At 38.2% G+C, this 16,268-nt stretch overlaps 1 protein-coding gene across 2 annotated transcripts in view; it reads right to left on the bottom strand.

Annotated features, from left to right (window-relative positions):
* ctnnal1 (catenin (cadherin-associated protein), alpha-like 1) overlaps positions 1 to 16,268 on the bottom strand; it is a 105,206-nt gene that overhangs the window by 30,323 nt on the left and 58,615 nt on the right. For both annotated transcript variants that reach the window (XM_038288732.1, XM_038288731.1), the window contains exons 3-5: positions 4,453 to 4,640; positions 1,472 to 1,591; positions 186 to 275 (exon numbers count right to left, since the gene is read on the bottom strand). In XM_038288732.1, the coding sequence (XP_038144660.1) occupies positions 186 to 275; positions 1,472 to 1,591; positions 4,453 to 4,640 (398 nt within the window). The remainder of the gene's footprint in view (positions 1 to 185; positions 276 to 1,471; positions 1,592 to 4,452; positions 4,641 to 16,268) is intronic.

The following is a 16,268-nucleotide window of genomic DNA, read 5'->3' on the forward strand; positions in this document are numbered from 1 at the left end:
GAGTTGGATGTGAAATGTCAACCCCTGCAACCTAATCTTCTCTCTTATTCGTTTCTCTTTTAGTTAATGTGTTTTGATGCAATTACTGCACAGATTCAAGCATTTTGGAAGTTGGAAAAGGCGTGAGAGGCTTCAATTTTTAAGGTGGACATGAACAAGGACAAACGATCTGAGGCCACTTATACCTTAGAGGCTGTGAGGAGCATCATGGTGCATTTCTCCAGCACTGCTCGGGCTGCTGCCATTCTCGCCTTTTTCTTCTCATCTTTCAAGTCCTACACCACAACCACACACAAACATAATGAAAACATAATGTCTTTTCTTTCGGTGAAGACTTTTTAACAACTCTGTCTGAGGGACACGAAGCATAAAAAGTATCCTGCTCAGTCACCCAGGTATAATCTGGATTTGGCGGCAGGTTACAGATGTGCAACTTTGTGGGTTGATCTTTACACAAAAGAAACAATACTGGCATATAAAAAGGAGATCTGTTTATATCACTCTGCATGTCTTCTACATAGAGATATGCAGATTAAATTCTAAAGATGCAGCTGAACCAACTCCTCTGCAGGCACTTTGCCACATATTACAAAGACGGTGTGATTATCTGTCATTATGTTTGCCTCTTTGCTCATCTGTTTTCAATAGCTAAGGATGTTCTCTTTTATTTAAAAAAGGGACATGCTATTTCCTGTGTGAAAACGGGGAGTGCATGAGTAGGAGTAAATATGACAAAAAAGTGTCAAATGATGAGGGGAAGCATTAGCAGCGACGTGATGTGCGTATCAAAACCTGAGCCGGTCATGAAATTCAGACAGACAGATGTTGGATCCACCCTCTCAGTGTGAACATCGCTGCTGCTGTGTTTCACATCGACTTCTGCAGGCAAAGCGCTTAGGCTGCAGGGGCTGAATGTATGCATCAAAGTAGGATTAGCAGTCCTCTGGCAAAATAAAGTTTAGAACCCAGAAAGTTGAAAAGCGTTTCTGGGGCTTGGACTGAATGTTTTGTTTTGTAAATGGCCTGAAGACAGCTAACAGAAGGTGCCGTACAGCTTGTAACAATACAGAATAAGGAGGTAAATAGTCTTCGAGGAGAATGAGTCACAACTGACCTGTGCTTTGCTGCTGAAGGCTGGTGAGGCAAATAAATATGGATTTATGCGTTTCAGAAAAAAAAAGCAAGGTCTGAACAATCCTTTTTTATTTAGATATTTTTGAAATATCTAAATATTTCAAGGTTGTGACATTGACTTTTTCAGGATTTGCTACACTTCATTGTGCAGAAGCTGCAGATTTCAAAGTCCAGAGTTACCACCTTATCTCTGGGATATGAATTAATGAAAAGTGCAGTTTGGTGCAGAGCATTTGCATGAGGAAACTAAACTTTAACGTTTAGTTTCTTCCTACAGATGCTTAACTAAGACTTAATTAAAAATGGAATGGAATCTCATAAATGAATTGCTACTCACATTCTGTCTGTCTCCTGTCAGGTGAGCGAACTCAACCATCTCGTTGCCAAACTGACTGAAAATCTGCACAAACTCCTGGAAGGTGCTGACTCTTTCCAGTTTGTCGAGTGTTACAAGAACCTGGAAGGAGAGAGATGATCAGAGAGCGATGATGAATTACACATATGTGTTTTGGATGAAGTAATTAGCAGGTACCCCAAAACCCTCGAGAACATTTCATGCAGTGCTCACATGGCAAAAAAAAAAATAGGATTCTGCATAATATAGAAGTTGGATGATGGATGTACAACTTACAACTGAAACTGCAACTGAATATATTTTTACATTCATTTTCTTGCAAAACATAACTAAGAATGTCTGTGATGAACAGCATCAAATATGACTTAAATGTAAATTGGGTGGAATCTGGAAATAGCTTTTTTCTACGTTTTCTCTTTTAACCAATAAAAATCTCAAATGAATACAGTTTAATAGAAGTTTAGAGCAGCGTTAGCTTATAAGACGAGAATCAAAGCATAGATTGTTTTCACTAAGCAAATTTCACCTAAACATTCACCTAAAACCTAAATGGGACTGCTGACCCTCTATCGAGACATGATACTATTTCTCTGAACTGACAGGGGTTCAAGGATATCCTTAAGCAAGTCAGGAGAATCTATAGAGATCCAAGACTTTGGTTGGAGAATCTGTAAATAATCCAGGAAAACAATTTGTTGTGCATTTTCCAACTTGTAGAGGACATAGCTAACATGTGGAAAGAAGCTCTGGTCAAATTAAAACCAAACTAACATGTTGAAGACATGGAAAACACTTAAAATTCCCCCTAACACACTATCCCTGCTGTAATACATACTAATGGCAGCATCATGTTGCAGGGTTGCAGAGACTGCCAAAGACCCAAGACTGGAACAGAGGGTCTCCAAATCCAGCTTCAAATGTCACTGTCCTGCAATTTTCAGAGACATCTCTGATCAAAGACACAGGATCAGTTATCTGTGTTACTTCACCAGCATGCCATCAAGTTCTGCAGGTGCTTGTTTATGAGTCAGCATTTTGATTCAGGTATGCTGAAAAAGGGCTAGTATCTAAGAGAACCAGGACAATGGAGTTGGAAACCCCTGGTTTAGATTAAAGCTTCTACATGTGTTGAAATGACCCAGTCAAAGCCTTCACTTAAATCAAATTGAGAATCTGTTGCACCCTTAAAAATCTGTGTTCACAAACACTCTCCATCCAATCTAGCAGAGCTCTGAATGGAGCAATTTGGCAGCGAAACAGGAAAAAAAAAATCTGTTTAAGATTGGCAAAGTTGGTAGACAGACTCCAAAAGATTTACAGCTGTAATATAAATACACTTCACTAGTCAAGGCATTTTCGAAGTTATTTATCTTTTTTTTTCTCTATTTCAGGGTCCTTAGAAAATAAATCATTCATTGTTATCTGAATAAATAAAAAAATAAAAAAAACAGGGAGCCTCTTACAAGGAACTGAATTATATTTACATTTCTACTGCTGATTGCTGCTATAATCAAAGAGATAAAATACTAAATTACATATTGAAGTTAGGCAGCCAAAAAGCTGCATTTTAGTTAACGATTAGTTTATGTAAGTTGGTAATTTAGTTGTTAAGGATATGCTAGCTGGCAGCACCAAGGCAGCAGGGGCTTTTATCTGCGCTGTGTAAAGAGGAGGAAGAGATCTAATTGTGTTTGCCAGTAATGGAGAACAGAGAGCTGAAGACTGTCTGTCCGAACAAAGCAAACCAGTCATGATTAGGTCCCTGTTTCCACTCTCAGCCCAGTCTGAAACAACATCCATATCACACTGACTGCCTAAGAGCATTTCCAGGTACCAGGGTGAGACATGGTCTCTGGCAGGGTGTTTTTATGTGGTCACTAAAAATGCTGCTTCCTTTAAATTACATCCAGAGTGTTTTTCTTTCAAAGGGGGGACACTGTTAACCTATGTGGAAAATGAAGGGACTGGATTTCCTTGTTACGTGGATGAGTGCTGATGAAGGTTCTCAGTCATCCAGGTCAAAGTCATTCCGTAAAAATTCAAAAAATATCCACTGGACTTGGTTTTCAAGATTTGAAGACGTTTCGCCACCTCTCCAGGAAGCTTTCTCAATTCAAATGTCTGGATCCGCAGTGAGTTTGAGTCTTATATAGACAACGCCTTGTATCGCTTGGAAACAAGCAATGGTAACCGATGAATGGGTCGTTAGTTCCATCGTTAACCTGTAATATCTGAACCTGTCTATGATTCTAGGGGTCGGTCGTTAAAAGGGGGATTGCCATTAAGGCGGGGGGATTGTCTCCTGTAATACCTGAAACCTGTCTATGATTGTTAAGGGTTGGTCGTTAAGGAGGTATTGTTCGCCGGCTGGGGCGGGTAGGCCCCTTGTTCCTCTGTGATGGGGTGGCGGGTTTGGTGATATCTGGAAGGGATCATGTCTATGATTGAATTGTATGTTTTTGGAAGCTGGAATCTGAGTCCACCACCTCTGTTTAAAGTTGGTTTTTAAAAAACCAACTTTTTTAAAAACCAACTTTAAACGGGTAGGAACAAGGGGCCTACCCGCCCCAGCCGGTGAACAATACCTCCTTAACGACCAACCCTTAACAATCATAGACAGGTTTCAGGTATTACAGGAGACAATCCCCCCCCTTAATGGCAATCCCCCCTTTAACGACCGACCCCTAGAATCATAGAAAGGTTCAGATATTACAGGCTAACGATGGAACTAACGACCCATTCATCGGTTACCATTGCATGTTTCCAAGCGATACAAGGCGTTGTCTATATAAGACTCAAACTCACTGCGGATCCAGACATTTGAATTGAGAAAGCTTCCTGGAGAGGTGGCGAAACGTCTTCAAATCTTGAAAACCAAGTCCAGTGGATATTTTTTGAATTTTTACGGAATACGTGGATGAGGAGAATTCAGTGATGTTCTATTTCATTTCAGGATACCTTACCTTGTTGCGTGACGTGATGATCTGTTTGATGACGATGCGATCAGCGAGGACGAGGACTTTAGTGACTGATGAGAGGAGCAGGCGGGCAGCCTTTACCATCCCGGTCCTATCACTGAACACCGTGACACGCCCATCTGTCTGGGGCTGCATGGCTGATCCTACATCTGTCAGCTGGGCTATTGCATCACCTGGAAAACAATGATATTGAGGTCACTGACCAGACTACACTAGAATAGCCCTTTACTTGTCCCTTGAGGGGAGATTAATTTACATCTGCAAAGAGATATTTGCTTCTCATGTCAGACATTATCCCTGTTACTTGTTTGCTTTTATCTGCCACACTTTTTTTTCTTCCACTCAATTTTCTATTAATATGATGAGAAACATAATCTGTGAACTGCAAACTTTGTTAGTAATGACTATTTATGGATTAACCTTCTTAGGAGCGCGTAAATCAATGTCTGCTAAACTATTGTATCGTAAGGAGCTTCCCTTCTTATTGTAAGCCATAACAAAAAAAATAAATAAAAAATATTTGGTTTGGATTTCATAAAATTAAATAAAAACTGAATTTTTGTGTTTAATGGCTGTTGGCTATAGACAGTTTAAACATCCATTTGTGTATAATGACTCTATGGATGAATTTCACTTTAACTGAAATAAATATTAAAATAAGCTTTTTTAATAAAAATCTACATTATTGGAATGCAATAGGTTGTATATATAAGATATATAAGAAATAGCTTGCATTAAGTCCATCTCATTCTTTTGGTTCTGTTTTTTCCAAATATGTAATCCTATCAAGCGGGGGCAGAAAAAAAAAAATGCATATTCTCTTAATTTCATTTTCAGATTCATCAACATATCTTACAAATGTATTTATTTTTTTTATAATTCCTATTAAAGAACTGAAATGAAACGTGCATCTCTTTTAAAAGTTCTTACTTTACTTCCACATAATCAGCTCAACCAGATCGTATCACATGTGCATATTTCCTAAAGTGAGTCAAACTGAGCTATAATCTGCATGTGACGACATAGTACCTGAGCAAATTCAGATAAAAAAGTTGAGCTGAGAAAAGAATACTTTCACTGGTTCATCAGAAGGCATACTAAAAAGTTTGGAACAGAGAGATTTATGTAGCTCATAGTTTTCCACTTCCATAGGAAATTGTAAAATAAAGAAAATGCTACTTTAAATCTGAAAACTACAATGTAATTTTTTGAACTGGAAGATGAGACACTCCCAGAAATCCTCATCAAAACTCTGCTGCAAGACGGCTTATGATTTTTAAATTGATGTAGTAGCACTTTCAGACTGTCAACTCAAAGCAACTCAATACAATTAGGAGGGCAAAAAAAACCAATCCTCATATTTTAGAACTAATATGACATGCTAACTCTTAGAAAGGAAAAAAAAATATATATATATATATAATGAAGCAGTGATTTTTTTTTCTCATCATGTGTCAACATTTTTGTGCAGTAGGAGCATAAACACATCCCATCTAGTTGATCTGTGGGATGGATCGTAAATAGGAAGCTAAATACTAGAATGACAATATTTAAAGGAGCAATACGTAATATTAACACCAAATGTTTCAAATCACAATGCAGAAAACAGGCAGCAACATCCCCTTCAAGTGAGTTTTCCTGGTTTATCTGTATTTTTGCGGATCCTGAGGATTGATGTTTTTGGATTTTTTATTCTGGTACCTTTTTGGATAAATAAATCAGCAATAAACCATAATCCATGATTACACAGTAAATTCTAAGTGGCTGTTTGACTCTGCAATTGCTTTCTATATTGCTGTTATCACATGTCAATGTGCTTGCATTGATATTCTGTTAAAGGAGTCTGTGTATTGCTGCTAATGTTAGACAGATAAGGTAGTGGATGTTCGTGATCGATTGTGAGGTGAAACAATAACGCTCATAAAGATAACTTTCTGAATATGAAAGTCTGAGAACGCTCTCCTTATAAATATTTAATTCTCTGGGAATTAATGCCACTCATCCTTTAAACGGATCCTTCTCAAAAGGACATGCTATGCTTGTGTCTTTAAGGCCTAATGTGTCTATTTAACCTAGCAGATGTTTTATTTTATTTTTATTGTTCTCACAAAGCTATGACAGAACTCCTCTGAATAAATCAGGAAATAGAAAAACATGATTGTCTTTCATGAGGGCGGAGTTTATTAAGGAAAACCTGATCTTGACCAGGTTAGCTCTGGGGCGAATGTTACTAGGTTGAAGAGACTCTCTTTGTAAAAAGGAAAATTAGAAGAAAAATTTCAGGTTTAAAAAACCGATACCGATACCAGTATCAGGCGAGGCCCCGATCCAGCACTAACATGGGGATATCGGTATCGGCAAGTACCGACAAATAGGGCACCGATACCATTTTGAGAGCCAAAAGTTTATTAAACTATTGTCACCCATTCCAGTTAGGCAATTAAAAGTTCTACTGGATTAATTTTGTATTTCCTGCTTCACAAAGGTAGGCAGCAGCTTGACAAAGCCATGATGGGAATTATTTTACATCCAAGTAGTATGCAGCTCTTCATATATACACACACACATCAATTTCAAACAGATGGTGTCGGTATCGGACAATACTGCACATCCAGATATCGGTTATCGGGGCCAAAAAAGGGCCTCGGCGCAACACTAGTTTTAAGTAGACCTGCTTTGTGAAATGGACCAGATGATATAAATACAGGCTACAGACTGCACCAAAGTAGTTTTGTATTGTTCCTTAAGGTTTAAAAGGATAAAACTTGACAAATAAGAATGATTTTGGTTGATTTTACAAAAAAGTCTTAGTTATTACTTTTTCAAATAAGCTTTGATTGTAAAGATATACATGATTGTTAATAGCAATTCGAAGCTTTTTAATTATTCTTCTGACCTCAGATATGTGCAAGTTTGGAGAAGATGACATTTTCAGGTTACCATTAATCCTACCTATAAAGAACACCATTCATATATGGCTTGTTTAATGTTGTGTTTTCTTGTCTTTTCTATTTTGATGAGAAGATAAGGGAAATGTGCATTTGTGCCATGGCACAAGTATACTTAAGGAAACACAAAGGCATTGATTATAAATGGAACATTTCTCAAGACTCACAAATAATAATAAACAAATCAATGTACTGTTAAATTTAATTAGAAAAAAAAGTACCAATAATTCTGGCACCAAAGTTTTTATGATTTTTCTAATTACAAAAAAAACACAAAATTGCCTATTTCTTGATGCTTTTTTTGCTTGATCACAATCCAGTCTTGTATGCTATTTATTGAACCACTCTTCAATACAGTGGGAGCATTTAGGGTGCTTTAATTTGTGCTGTAAAGTCAACATTGATGATATTTGGAGTGAAAAGAAATCTACTTTATTGCTTCTTAGAGTTGAAACTTTAACTGCAAAAGACTCAGATCTTCCGATAAGGCGGCACCTTTAAGTAGTGCAGGGAAACTTACAGAAATAAATGTTTTGCCTGGACTTCTGAGGGTCTGTATATCATTAAATTATTCACACACCATGCAGTGCCAGTGAGCAAAATCTCTTTGATAAGCTAATATTTATAGCTTGTTTTTCTTACTGTTGTTAGTCAGCACAATTAGCGCAACAATGACCAAACCTTTTATTTTTGTTCATTACAGTTTTAACATAGTTTAGTTGTATTAGTTTCCAGGTCAAATTCCAGATGCAGCCTTAGCTCTGAGTCATTTCGCTGGGACCAAAATCCAGCAGAGTTATGTGAGACAACACAAAACATTTTTCATTTGAAAAAAAAACCAGAGAAGAATTCTTCCCTTTTTAATTTACTTTTTATTTTACTCTAACAGAAAAGAAAATAATGTTTTCATCAGGACAAAAACATGCTTTAGAAACAAACTGAGAAGGAGGATCAGACACAAAAGGGCTCTGATAGAGGATGAGGACACAAGCTGATATCACGTCATGGAGCTCGATTCCCTCTTGGTTTTGCTGGTCTGTTTTAGGGAGCAGCCCAGACAGGATGATTGTATCTGACAGGCTGCTATTCAGAGTCAGCTCTGTTAACAACTTAAACTTTGTGGCTGCAGTCGTAGGAAATTCTGTCCAATTCCCCTGACTGTGCCCTGGTAGTAAAAAAGGAGTCAACTGTGTTCTTAATTTGTATAATAAAAGGTTTCAATTGCTCCGAAACAAACCAATCCAATTAAATTGATGCACAATAAAAACCTTGATCTATATTCTTATCTTTAAGATATGCCTTTTCATTTTTAAATTCACAAAACATGTGATCAGTTCTTTTTTTATATAAAAGCCTTATTCCTGTGGACTTTAGATGGTCAAATCATATTTGATCTTCTTTTTGTGAGTTGATATCAATCTGTTAAATAGGCCGGTGATTTTATATCATGTGACACATTTTGTGATATTGGCAAATATTGTAAAACCATCTGCAAAAATTCATATTACATTTTAACACATGATACAGGTGGTGATTTACACCCAAATATTCTCTATCAGTGTCATGGTTTTGGTTCTCTCTAGGTTCTCTGTTTGAGTTTTTATTGATTTTATTTCTATTTTGTGTTATGCTCATTATTTTTTATTGTGTTTGAGTTCTTAGGTATTTCCTGTTTGCCCGCTGTTGCCCTCTTGTGTCAGTCTCCTTTCTCCTAGCTCCCTTCTAGAGTCCTCTGTCCACACCTGCTCCCAATCTGCTGATTAGCCTGGTCTTTGTTTCTGACGCCCATTTATACACCTCCTGCTCAGTGAGTTTTGGTTGTTTCATTGTCATTTCTTATCCTTTCTCGTGAGTATTCCTGGTTTTCACTATTTTGTGGATTTATGTTTTTGGATTTTTGCTTCTGTTGCCACCTTTTAAATTAAATTAACAAGAAACCACCTTCAGCTTAGGTTTCTGCATATTGGTCCTCATCTCGATTTACCGGTCGATCTACGTTCCTACCCTCATCTATGGTCATGAACTCTGGGTCATGACCGAAAGAACGAGATCGCGGATACAAGTGGCCGAAATGGATTTCCTCCGTAGGGTGGCTGGGCTCTCCCTTAGAGATAGGGTGAGAAGCTCGGTCATCCGGGAGGGACTCGGAGTAGAGCCGCTGCTCCTCCACGTCGAGAGGAGCCAGTTGAGGTGGCTTGGGCATCTGTTTAGGATGCCTCCTGGACGCCTCCCTGGTGAGGTGTTCCGGGCACGTCCCACCGGGGGGAGGCCTCGGGGAAGACCCAGGACACGCTGGAGAGACTATGTTTCTCGGCTGGCCTGGGAACGCCTTGGGGTTCCTCCTGAAGAGCTGGAAGAAGTGGCTGGGGAGAGGGAAGTCTGGGCCTCCCTTCTTAAAGGAATAGTACACCCAAAACATGATTAGCCTTCATTTTCTACTCACCCCCATGCTGAACAACACTCTGGAGTACTTTTTTGATATCTCAAATGCATCTGGAGATCTGGGAGGCTTCTTGCTGTCTGCTGACATTCAAATAATGGAGGTCTATGGTGACCGAGACAGAAAGGTCCATAAAAGTCCACAAAAAACGTGTCAATATTCCTCCATACTGCTCGTCCAATGTATTCCAAGTGTCCTGAGTGGGTAGCATCCAGAATTTACTCGAAACGAAGTCATTTAGAATGTTTTTAGAGCATAAACAGTAGTGTATAGGATTTCCTGAAAGCGCGCGCCTGCGAGTTCATGAGTCTACGGAAGCCGGCAGACCAAACCAGCGCATTCAGCTCGGCAAAGAACTCATGCTCTTCCTCAACACTGAAGTCCTCAGATATTTTTCTTTCGTTGTTTCTTTCTTTGCACAGGTAAACAGCACATTTCTTCTTCTACGCTTGCATTATTGGAAGAGCAGACGCTGAATGCGCACTTTCATCTGGTTTGATCTGCCGGCTTCCGTAGCGTCGTGAGCGCGCGTGTGCGCGCTTTCAGGAAATCCTATACACTACTGTTTATGCTCTAAAAACATTCTAAATGACTTCGTTTCGAGTAAATTCTGGATGCTACCCACTCAGGACACTTGGAATACATTGGACGAGCAGTATGGAGGAATATTGACACGTTTTTTGTGGACTTTTATGGACCTTTCTGTCTCGGTCACCATAGACCTCCATTATTTGAATGTCAGCAGACAGCAAGAAGCCTCCCAGATCTCCAGATGCATTTGAGATATCAAAAAAGTACTCCAGAGTGTTGTTCAGCATGGGGGTGAGTAGAAAATGAAGGCTAATCATGTTTTGGGTGTACTATTCCTTTAAGCTGCTGCCCCCGCGACCCGACCCCGGATAAGCGGAGGAAGATGGATGGATGGATGAGGGTCCTCATCTCAAACCTCCACTCAACCTGACAATCAGAGTGATAGTTCAAAAATTATGCTAAATATTAGAAACACTGATGTTTCTGCTTACTATGAATTATAGCCTATATCTTTAGTGGCATTTATTTTTAATTTTAATTTTAATTTTTTTTTTTTTTTTTTTTTTGCTCAGTGCTGAAAGAAAGGACAGAGTGAATATTTCACAAGAAAGCAGAATTTTTTACCACACAATGATTGGCTACTATGTTAGCGTGCATGACCTATGCACAGAGGCCCAAGTCCGCGATGCGGCCGACCTGGGTCGAAACCGGCCTGTGGTCCTTTGCCGCATGTCTTTGCCCCTGCCTTATGCCCCCTTTTCTCTCAGCCTACTTTCCAATAACACTAGTGCTACAAAAACCTCAAAAAAAGAAAAGGAAAAAACACCATACTTATGTCAGTTCTACTGTTCAATGCTTGTTTAGTGAAATTCAGGAAAGAAAAATTGGAGCAACGGGATGTTTTTCTGCCTGTTTCAATGTCCTATTGATCCCAAATCTATCATTGAAAGCAAAGCATTCCTACACCTTTTAAGAAAGGAAAACTGGGCTGTCAAGAAATATTTTCCAAGTATAAAACAACAGAAAAGTCATATTAGACTCACCAAAATATCCAAGTGACACTTTTTTAATGTACTGTAGTAATAAAACTGTAGTTGGTGAGCTATGGGCACCTATCAGGAAAAGTCTGGTCCAGATGTGCTATGCATCCAGGACATGCGCAGGATGTGGCAAACCAGAGCAGATTTGGATGTGCTCTACAGTATGTTCCAATTCCAGTATCTGCAGGATGGGCTTGTTTCTAATCACTTGCTGTACCAGAATTTCTTTCATTTCACAAGAGTAGACAACAACTAAATCATCAGTCCTCTGTTTTGTAAGTGTAACCACACTTTTCATTTCCACCACAGCTATATATACTAAACGTTTATCATGTAAGAAAAAAACATTTAGCGTCCTGCATGACATCAAGGCCTTTCATGTCTGAGGCAGGAAATCTGACTCTATGGATGAATTTCACTTTGTTAACTGAATTAAATATTAAAATAAGCTTCTTCTTTTTTTTTTTTTTTTTTTTTTTATAAAAATCTTCATTATTGGAATGCAACAGGTTGCACACATCAGATATATAAGAACCTGTGATTAATGATCATTTGCATTAAATCCATCTCCTTCTTTTGGTTCTGTTTTTTCTAAATATCTAATCCTTTTACGCAGGGGGCCAAAAGAAATGCATATTGTCATAATTTTTATTCGTACTAGATATGAAATAGTACCAACTATTCATTGTGTTTCTTAAACTTAGGCCACATTTTTGATTGCAGCTATCCATAGTAGTTCACAAACTTACTTCAAATTCTTCTTCCTTGGTGTTCAGTCACCACTCTGGTTTTGTAATTAATCAATTAGGGCCGGATTTATCAAGATCCAATTTTGCGTGCAGTAATTTGCACTTGCAAACTGAAATTTTGCGCGAGGGGCTGAACCATGGTTTGCGGGTGATTTAACAAGAGCGATTGCGTAACTGGTGGCAGGTGCAAAACTGTTGGAGACGCCCTATTTAAATGATGGTTTTGCGCGTTTTGTGGTTTGCGGCATGGCGAGTTTGGACAGCAGAAGGCGCAAAAGGAAATTCGACCCCATGGAAATGGAGGTGTTGGTGGATGAAGCTAACAAACATTTAAGTGAGCTACAGCAAAGAAGTGTGCCTGTCACACAGAGGAACGCTATATGTGAACAAATCTGTAATAAAGTAAATGCTGTCGGTGAAACCTTGCGAACAGTGGATGAAGTAAAAAGAAGATACCAGGATATTAGAAGGCGAACCAAAGAAAAACTGGCATATAACAAAACATCTGCGAACAAAACAGGAGGGGGCACAGTAGATGAGATGCCTCTGACCAGCATTGAGGAACAAGTACAGCTGACGCTCTGTGAGGAGCAAATCACTGGAATTGCAGCTCCAAAATGGCAATGCTGGATAAACGATATGTTTTGATGATCGTTTCCTCCTTCATTCCAAAAATATTCACACGGAGTGAAAAAATGCGTTCTCTGCGTCTCCTTGCTTCATTTCCATGTCTCCTTCTTGCGACAATAACCGCTGCCATGTGTGCGCAATTACGCATACAGACCATTTGCACCTTCTTTTGAAACGTGTTAAATATAGAGTCAGATACCGTTAGCAAAATTGCTTTCAGGTTTAATAAATCACTTTGCGAGTGCTAAATTAATATATTTACATGTTCTCCTCCCACAAGACGCACTTTTGCGTGTAAACGCCCCATATTGCATATTCATAGCAGAAAAAGTACTAAATGGATAAGAGGCGCTATTTAGCACGTTTTAAAGACCAAATCCTTTTAGCACGCTGTTGATAGATCAGTTTGTACATTTTTTAGCGTGCGCAATGAAATAACTCACGTTTTTATACACGCAAACCTTTGATAGATCCGGCCCTTAGAGTACAGATCAGGTTCAGTGAGTCCAGCCTAGGCCAACACAATCCAAGCCCAATCAAAACACATAAATTGTGCTTTAATTTTAAATCAGCAAGCAGGGTATTTTAACCAGGAATCAGAATTTTACATTTTTAAGGATTCCAAGAGAATGAGAATTTAGCCTCAGCTCCAATCGATTCTCCAGATTCTGGCTGGCCAATCCCATGCCTCGATTTGACCCCACATGGTAGATTGTTACTAGCTCTCATTGAATTCCATATCCTCAATTACAATACATGCTATTATTACTTTTTTAAGTCACAATGCTTATTCCAAAATCCAAAATCCTGTCTGCATTTTGGTGAAATCCACAAGACTTGACATCAGTATATCCATAAGAGCTGGGCATCATTTTGCTTTCAGAAGTCAAAATTCCATATTTAAAACAATCAAGTGTTTAAATATTTGGACAATAAAGATCGACAAACACAGTTTTTTTAAGGTTAATACTGATACAGATTATTTTTACATCAGTCTTGGACATTGTTGTTTCTTCCTCCATTTACATGGTGGAAAGAAAAAAAAAATTACAATGAAAAACTAAAATAATATCAATGGATAGCAAATGGAGGGAGCGGCATGACATGCGCCTCACAAGACCTCAAGACATGGCTGCTAAATGCACTAATGAATAGACAAACACATGCATCTATTGGTTTTGGCAACAAATACATGAAAAAAATCTGAAAAGGCCCCAAATATCAGCTGCCGTGTGTCTCAATCTATACCAAAAAAAAGAAAGCAGAATATGCTTTCAGAGTTTTTATTTTTCCTTTTCTAATTTAATTTCCGTTCTAGTTTCACCTTGCTCGTATTATTATTCAACCATTATAACCAATGTTCCAATGAAGGCTCAGATGGAGACATCAAATAAACATCAATTCTTTGCTAACGAGCTTTTCTCTCTCTGCTGGATGTAAACGATTAAAAAAAGAACAAAGCAGAGCTCCCTTGATCAAAGAAGATGCTTACACAAATAATCACTCAGAGGGCAAAAGAAAATTATAATGAATATAATTTTCAAGTTTTTTCAGTGTCATCCCATAGGCAGAACTCTGAAGGCATCGTTACATAAGAAGTAAAGCGAAAAGTGGGAAAATTAGTCACATTCAACGGTAAACATGCCTAGATTTACACATGAATGAATATTCAGCTTCACCTATGCACACACAGATTCACATGAACATTTTCTCATCAGCCTACTCTGCTCCTTCTGACAACAGCCTCTTTGTCAGAGTTTTAGCTGTCATTACAAATCAGCATTGTGAGAGGATTAAATCCTTGAGCCTGGTTCCCCAGCATTGCAAAATGCTGTGTTGAAATCATTGCACCAGTGTGACATTGATTCTGATCTGTCCAAAAACTAAATAATCTAATACAGTTTGGGGGCATACTAAAAATAAACAAACAAAAACTCCTAAATTTCAAATTGCAAGAATAAATAAACATCTCAGTTGTTAACAAAGAGGCATTTTTGTTTACAAAAAAAAAAAAAGCTTTGGCTCATTAAATTTACCCTACGTGGCACAGAAAACAAAAATTACAACTTGCAAAAGCATTGACCTTAGGAATTTGTTAAAAGGTTCATAACGCTAATATGCAAAAAAAAAGGGGAAATCCTTTTTGCTCTTTATCAAACTAAATACAACTTCAATCAGAATGTTTTTGTCATTTTTTCGTTCTTAGAGATTGTACATTATAGGTCATAGCTACAATCTTGCTCATTAAAACAACAATTTCTTTAAAAGCAATACATCTATGTCTAGAAAGAATCTGGGCCAAGAGAATGTCTAGAGTGGGACGGAATAAAAGTATTTAAACAACAGTTTTATAAATTTATTCCCAGAATATAAAAAAATTTACTTTTGGTTACGATGCCAATATTGACACAAGATGATTCAGTCACTAAAAATAGCATTTTGAAAGGTCATGTGAGACTGAGCAGGCTTCACTGTTACCAACTTAGTAACTTTGTTGCTATATAAAGAGTCTTAGAAGAAAATATTCAGGCTAGTATTGTAGTGCAAATCATTCATCATCATAAAGGATGTAAAAAATATATGAAAATATAAGAAAACACCATGCAGCCAAAGTATAAGTGTGGAGTCCAACCCCACCTTTCTGCTGCCATTATGTAAATTCCTGCACACATAGGGGTCCCTGTGCATACGTACATAAAAACAAGAATTATCTTATTTGTTTCTTCTCTGGAAGAGATCAAATGTCAAACTTTACATTCTCTTTTTTCCCCTTTCAATTACACGTGTGGTTTAAAAAAGAATATCTTTCCTTTTGACAGCATCAGAGGACATACGGTAATGTTCCAGGAAAATAATGTTCTCTCGTCACGTTCCAACAGAATTAGAACAATCTGAACATCAGATGAACCTGGCTGCCACAGATCTTAACAAGTTAAAAAATGCCACACCACATATCTATATCATTGCTATAGAATCAATGCAGCTGTGACTCACACATAAAAGTCAAATATCAAGTTTGAGTTTGACCAAATTTTACTTAAAACGAAACTCAAAATACAAACATTTCTATTTTTTATTGTTTTTAAATTAAAACCTATTAGGCTGGTAGACATTTCTTTTGCCAACAACAAGAGTTCATTCATCCATCCATCCATTTTCCATCACGCTTATCCCAAGCAGGGTCGCAAGGGGTGCCTATCTCCAGCTGTCTACAGGCAAGAGGTGAGGTACACCCTGGACAGATTGCCAGTCCATTGCAGGGAAACACAGAGACAAACAGGGCAAACAACGATTCACGCACACACTCACACTTAAGGAGAATTTAGAGAAGCCAATTAACCTAACAGTCATGTTTTTGAACTGTGGGAGAAAGCCAGAGTACCCAGAGAGAACCCACACATTCAAAGGAAAATGTGCAAACTCAATGCAGGAATTTAACCCGAAACCTTCTTGCTGCAAGGCA

The sequence above is a fragment of the Cyprinodon tularosa genome, unplaced genomic scaffold, assembly GCF_016077235.1.
Source record: "Cyprinodon tularosa strain WSP-4 unplaced genomic scaffold, ASM1607723v1 ctg26, whole genome shotgun sequence".
Taxonomy (NCBI): Eukaryota; Metazoa; Chordata; class Actinopteri; order Cyprinodontiformes; family Cyprinodontidae; genus Cyprinodon; species Cyprinodon tularosa.